Source organism: Phaenicophaeus curvirostris, chromosome 4, assembly GCF_032191515.1.
Source record: "Phaenicophaeus curvirostris isolate KB17595 chromosome 4, BPBGC_Pcur_1.0, whole genome shotgun sequence".
NCBI classification, from domain to species: Eukaryota; Metazoa; Chordata; class Aves; order Cuculiformes; family Cuculidae; genus Phaenicophaeus; species Phaenicophaeus curvirostris.
Genome location: NC_091395.1, coordinates 64,725,998 through 64,732,034, shown reverse-complemented (window position 1 = coordinate 64,732,034; position 6,037 = coordinate 64,725,998). Strand labels below are relative to the sequence as shown.

General features: G+C 59.5%; 1 protein-coding gene across 1 annotated transcript; it reads right to left on the bottom strand.

Annotated features, from left to right (window-relative positions):
* Nucleotides 1-2,811: 2,811 nt before the first annotated feature.
* Nucleotides 2,812-5,730, bottom strand: MSX1 (msh homeobox 1). The gene is made up of 2 exons (XM_069854916.1): nucleotides 5,273-5,730; nucleotides 2,812-3,842 (listed from the first exon to the last, which is right to left on the bottom strand). Exons 1-2 carry the CDS (start codon nucleotides 5,709-5,711, stop codon nucleotides 3,412-3,414), a joined length of 870 nt encoding a protein of 289 aa, XP_069711017.1. The 5' UTR covers nucleotides 5,712-5,730; the 3' UTR covers nucleotides 2,812-3,411.
* Nucleotides 5,731-6,037: the final 307 nt, after the last annotated feature.

Sequence of the window (6,037 nt, the reverse complement as noted above, 5' to 3'; positions counted from 1 at the left end):
CCAAAGATTTGAGGGGCAGGTTTTCCCGGTAGCCTTCTACTCCGGAGCTAAAACTAAAGGAGAATCTTCCCTCTCTCTTTAAGGGCTAGAACAGCAGCTGCCTCCCCCCTGCCCCGGCTGTGCTGGAGCCGGAGCGGCCGCGCTCCGAGCCGGGGCTGTTGGGGGGCAGAGGCGCCCGGGGCGGCCGCTTTGCTGGGCAGATAACGGAGTCGTTCCCCTCTTTTGGGGCAGTGAGAGTAAAAAAACAGCATCTTTTTTATTTTCTGTGTGTTTCCGCGAGCGTTTGCTCCCTCTCCGTGCCGCGTTCTCTTATTTCCTCGCTTTCTCGGTGCAAAGCGGCGCATCGAGGCGCTGCAGCTTTCCCACGGCCGAGGATCGCGGCTCTGCGAGCCCGGGGTGGGACACGGATGCGCTCGGGGCCCCTCTGCTCTCTCTCGTCCGCCGAGGCTCTCTAGGAGCGTGTGTGGAGATCTGCACGGCGGGGGGAGCGGGTACCGGAGCGACTGGGGAGGGGTGGCGGCGGAGAGCGGAGTTATTAGGAAACTTTGCTTTGGCTACTCTCTATCCTTGGGGCTGCGTGGCGCCAGCACCCTCAAGTTGAAAGGAAAACAGCCATTCTCACTTCCAACTGCCCACTGAGATCCTTAAGGCGACAAAGACACAAAAGTGAATTTTATTTGCTGGTAAGCCAGAGGCAAGAAAAAAGAAAAGCCAATTCCCCCTTAAAAAGAGCCGACAAATCCTTTTTGCTCTTTTGTGTGAGCTTTTCCTATTCACATGGAGCGTTCATCCGTGTGATTCCCAACTTATTGTCATTACTTAGTTATTAATTGTTCTCATCTGGGTTTAATTGAGCAACCAAGGACTTTAGCCCAAGGGTCAAGGGGAAAACTTAAAGCAAAGATGTGTTCAATAGGAATTCTGCTCTTCGAATATCCATCCCGAGCTGACATAATGTAAAAAAAAAAAAAAAAAAGAATTTAAAAAAAAGAAAAAAAAAGAAGATAAAACACCCCTGAGACAGACAAAGCGGAGAGATGAAAGGGGATGAAAGGGTCCCAGTTTGCCCCGAGCCTGGCAGCGCCCAAAGGTGCCCCCGGAGGGGAGTGGGGCTTGGGGGGAGCCAGCTCAAAGCGGTTCTCGCTCTTTAGAATCTCCCTTGCTTTTTTTAAGGTTTCTTTACAGGATAAACCTGGCCTCCTGTGCCATTAGATCTTCTCCGCAAATCCGCGGTCTAATCGCGCAGAGGCTAAGTTTATCTTCAGCCTTTTTCTGCCAGAGACACAACGTGGGAAAAAGCCGGCACCGCGCTCTCCCTGTCCGGCTCGGCGTTGGGCGCTGGGGTCAGGATCACAGACACTGTCATTTGCACAGAGAAAAAAAAATGATCGGAAAAGAAAGCCAGACCGAAAGAAAAGGGCAGAAAAAAAGGACAGAAAAAAGGAAAGAACGGAAAAGAAAAAAAGAAAACCGCAAATCTCCAAAACTCAGCCCAGAAAGGACTAGACGTCCAGAGGTGAGCGAGAGATGAGAAAAGGAGGATTAGAGCAGGGAGCTCTGGAGAAAGTGACTGGGTTCAGGTATGCTGTTTCGTTGAGTTATTGAAAGCATCATTGATATTTAAGAGATGATAAAAGTCCCGCCTCGCCCCCAGCTACAGTCTCGCTGGAGCCACAGTGCCTGCAGAAGATTGCCCAGCCTCATTACAGCAATTATTTTCCTTCTAACTTTTCTTCAACCTTAACGTTTTAAATTGCTGGAAATGAAAGCGGGGGGGGGGGGGGGAGAGAGAGGAGGGGGAAGGCAAAAGGAAAATATAGACAGTCCCAATTTCTCAGCGCCCGTTCCTTGAGCGCAAAGGTAAAGCATTAAATAAGTACATAAATACAATTTAAAGGAGCAAACTAACGCTCTCCCTTACCCGAGCGTTGCAAAAGGGCTCGGGTGGAGCGGCACAGGGAGGGGGCTCAGGGCGCAGCCGGAAAGGACGTGGGGTCCTCGGTCGTTTCCCCGGCGGTTCCCACGGGGCCATGGAGAGAGACCGGGACGGGATTCCAGAGGAGCCGAGGGATGCGAAGCGCCCGCAGCCACGGGGATGGGCAGCAGACGGCGCCGAGCGGTCCCCACCGTCAGCCCGGCGGGTCCCGGCGGCTGCCTGCCCTGGCCCCGCACCCGTCCCCACCACCCCGTACCCCGAGGAACAGCCCCTGTTCCCAGTGCCCGGCTCCTCGGCTTCGGCGCTGCCTCCACTCCGCTATTAGTGCGCTTTCTCCCCCCTTGCCCGCACCATCCCGAGCCCCCTCTCCTTCCCACCTTCCCAAAACCCCGAAGTTCCCTTCGCCTTTCTGCCCAAGAGAGCTGCGGGGGAAGCCCTTGCTGCCTCTTCAAGCTTAGCGCCGAAGCGGAGGACAAGCCAACCCATCCCCAAAGCCCCCGAACGGGAAGATTCTCGAAGCAGGAAAGGAGCAGTTTTTCTCCTGCCTCGGGCTGGGAAAGCCCAGCCGGGGCTGCGCTGGTCCCAGGGCAGCGGGTGGGAGCAGGAGCGGGTGCCCGCACCCTCGGGCGGGGAACGCGGGTGGAGCTGCAGGGTCAGCGGGAGCCTCAAAGAGTCCCCAGGACAGGGCAGCTCCGAGATACACGGCAAGCTGAAAAGTCAGCCGAGTCCTCACTGCCCGAGGCTGAGATCTCCCGGGGAAAGGAGAGAATAAGAGGCTGGTGCAGCCGCTCCTCTTTCCCGTTGTCCTGACATGCAAATTTAGTCTCCTCCTCCGTCACCCCTGGCAGGGCGAGGAGCAAACAAACGGCAAACAGTAGCTTAAAATTAATTTATTTAACAAATATAGCTATAATACAAATGATAATAAAATTTCAAATATACAGTATATTACATAGTACACAGAGCCCCTTCCAAAGGAGCTGGTGGAGGAATAAACACAAGTAACAGACGCTGCCGTTACACAGGGACGGGAGAGGCTGCTCTACGCTTCTGCACCTCTTGATCTCGCCTTGTAGAAAGTAAGAGAAACGTCCTGTGTTTCAGCCCCGTTTTAAGCCATTTCTTTTCCAAAGTTCCTCTCCCCACGGTGGGGGCTCTCCCCGGGCTGCCAGCCGAATCCAGGGAAGCAGGGCAGGGCCGGCCCGTCGCTGCCCTGCGCTAGGGAGCAGCTGGGGCCGTGCCCCGAGGTTTCTCCCAGCCGGAGAGCGGGGCAGCTTCCAGCACTGCTGAGGAGAACGGAACAGCGCTTTGCCGGGGAGCCAGCGTCAAGAGGGGAAACAGAGAGGCCAAGCAGAGCTGGCCTGGAGAAGTCTCTGCCACCGGGCCCACAGGGAAGTCCACAGCAAGGAACCAAGAGGAGCAGGGAGGGAGCGCGCACAGGGCCGGTGGGAGCGGCCAGCGGGCTGGGCTCAGCTCTATGTGAGGTGGTACATGCTGTATCCCACATGCGCCGTGTACAGTCCCACGGGAGCCACGGGCAGCCCTGCCCGCTGGAAGGGGCTGGAGGCGCCGTACAGGGAGGCGCCGGCCACGGCCGGGCTGCCCAGCGGAAAGGAGATGCCGAAGGCAGCGGGCGGGAGCATGGGCTTGGCTGCCATCTTCAGCTTCTCCAGCTCGGCCTCCTGGAGCCGCTTGGCCTTGGCGCGGCGGTTCTGGAACCAGATCTTGACCTGGGTCTCGGTGAGGCTGAGCGAGCTGGAGAACTCTGCGCGCTCGGCGATGGACAGGTACTGCTTCTGCCGAAACTTCCTCTCGAGGGCCAGCAGCTGCGCGGTGGTGAAGGGCGTGCGGGGCTTCCTGTTGGTCTTGTGCTTGCGCAGGGTGCAGGCGGGGGGGCTGAGCCGCCCTGCGCCCCGCGGGGAGAGGAAAGAGACACCTCGGTTAGCGGCTCCTGAGCCCGCGCGCCCCGCGGATCCCGCACCCGGCGGCGACTGGGGGGGGGGGGGGGGGGGGGGGGGGTGGTGGTGAGGAAAGGAGGGACAACGAGGTCCTGCTCAAAAGTAAACTCCCGAGACACCCAGGGCACGCTTCAAACTGAGGTGTCCCGTTCTAGTAAAGAAAGAGGGTGCTTTACAAAGGAATCGGGTCCCGGGAATCTTGAAAAATCTAGCCTACTCGCAGTAACTTTATAGAAAGCTTCTTAGCCACTCTCCTCCCTCTCTCCTCGTCGTAGCTCTCGGACTCCGTGGAAAAACTTGGCAAGGGGCTGGAGTCAAATAGCCGCACACCCTCCACCTCCTGCCTTATGAGGCATAAAAGAAGGGATTGACCCTCCAAAAAATATATAGCCTGTCCTTTTTATTGGATTAAGGAAAAAAATAAACAAAACACGCTGGCTGTCCAGACTCGCACCCTCCTCATTAGGCCCCTGGGAACCGGACTAAGCGTGTCATTAATTACGAGCTCTGAATTCACACTCAGCCTCTACCGCTCTTCACTGGCCTGTTCCTCTCCTTAACACTTCTAAGGGTCCTCAACCTCCATCTGCCCCGGGTTTATTTTGCAACAAGAACTCTTACTTTGCAATTTAAATAAATTAAACCACTGCGATAGTCTACACAAATCCCTTCGGGATGTCCGATTTTCTCCAAGAAAGCAGCTCTGCTGAGAGCAACCCAGACGCTCCAGAGCCTCATCCCGAGTTCGCCCCTTTCCAGGGGAGCCCGGGAGGCGAGAAAACGGGACCTGGCCCCAGGATCAGCGGAGCTACTGGAGAGGATTAACGGGCTTTTCTGATCTCGGCCCTCCCGCTGCTATTTTTATTATTTTAGAAGCCTCCCTGGGAAGCAGGAAACCATCAGTAATTGCGGCTCTTCGGACTTTCGAGATGCAACACTCTGAACAGCAGCCAGCGGGGCAGAAGCCCGCAAAGCCCGAAGTCGCCTCGCCGGTCTGTGCGGGTTCTTCCGAAATTGAGCCACTTTCGGCTCTAACACCGCTGAGGCCGAGCCAGGCTTGGCGAGGCCACTTCGAGCCCCGGCTAAGCCAGCGGGCAGGCTGGGCTGCTCTCTCCTTTCTCTTCCATCACACCCGCCCTTCCCCGGCTCGTGTTCGGCACAAGATCTCGCCCTGGTGCGCTCGCCTTTCCTTCGCCTTTGCAAACGCTTGAACCGGTATTTTGAAGGGCAGAAAGCGCGAACCGCAGAGGAAAATTTAAAAAAAAAAAAAAAAAGAAAGAAAAAAAAAACAACCAAACTTTCAGGAGGGACCAGGTGGGTGAAAGTGAGAGGAAACCCCCGGCCGCCCCCGCGGGAAGGGCGCGGGGTCCCTACTTACTCGGGGGAGGCGGCGAGAACCGTGGGCTTTGCATCCAGGGGCTCCGCTCCTGCTTCTCGGGGCTTTCCGCCTTGGCGAGGGAGTCCTCGGGCAGCTTGACCAGCGCCCCGACGGCGAAGCGGCCGCCGAGGGGCAGCGGGGAGCCGGGCGCCTCGGCCGTCAGGGCGCCCAGGCGGGGGCTGAGGCTGCAGCGAGCGGCCGCCCCGGCGCCCTCGGGGCCGTCCCTGCCGCCGGGCTTCCTGCGATCGGCCATGAGCGCCTCCACGCTGAACGGCAGGAGGGACGGGGACGCCTTGGGCTGCTTGTCGCTCTCCTCCTCCCCGCCCATCGCCGCCGCGACGGGGAGGCCGCCGCCGCCCGGTTTGGCGAAGGCGGGCGCGGGCGGCTCGTCGCTGCGGACCCCGGTGGTCGCGGTGGTCATCTCCGCGGCCGGGGCCATGCGGGGGCTGCCCGCCGCCGTCGCCACCTCCGCAGGGCCGGGCGGGAGCGAGCGCCGCGGCTCATGGGGGGGCGCGGGCGGCCGTCGGCGCGCTCCGACCCCGCGGCGGGCGGCGCCGCCTGATAAAGCGACGCGGGGGAAGGCGCCGCCCAACCAGCGCGCGGGGGGCGGGGCCGCCGCGGCCCATTGGCTGCGGGGCGGGGGGGGGGGGTGGGGGGGGCAGAGCCGGACTCGCCGTCGGGGCGCCCCGCATCATCCCCCCCCCGAGCTCCGGTACGCGCCGAGGGAGGGAGGGAGGAAAGGCCGGAGAAGCGCTCAGCCGTGGG

What these genes read in the sequence shown, in the direction of transcription:
- MSX1 (XM_069854916.1), bottom strand. Translation starts at nt 5,711, where the DNA reads ATGGCCCCGGCCGCGGAGATGACCACCGCGACCACCGGGGTCCGCAGC. An exon ending in GTTCTCGCCGCCTCCCCCGA is followed by an intron (nt 3,843 to 5,272) that starts GTAAGTAGGGAC and finishes CGCGGGGCGCAG; the next exon opens with GGCGGCTCAGCCCCCCCGCC.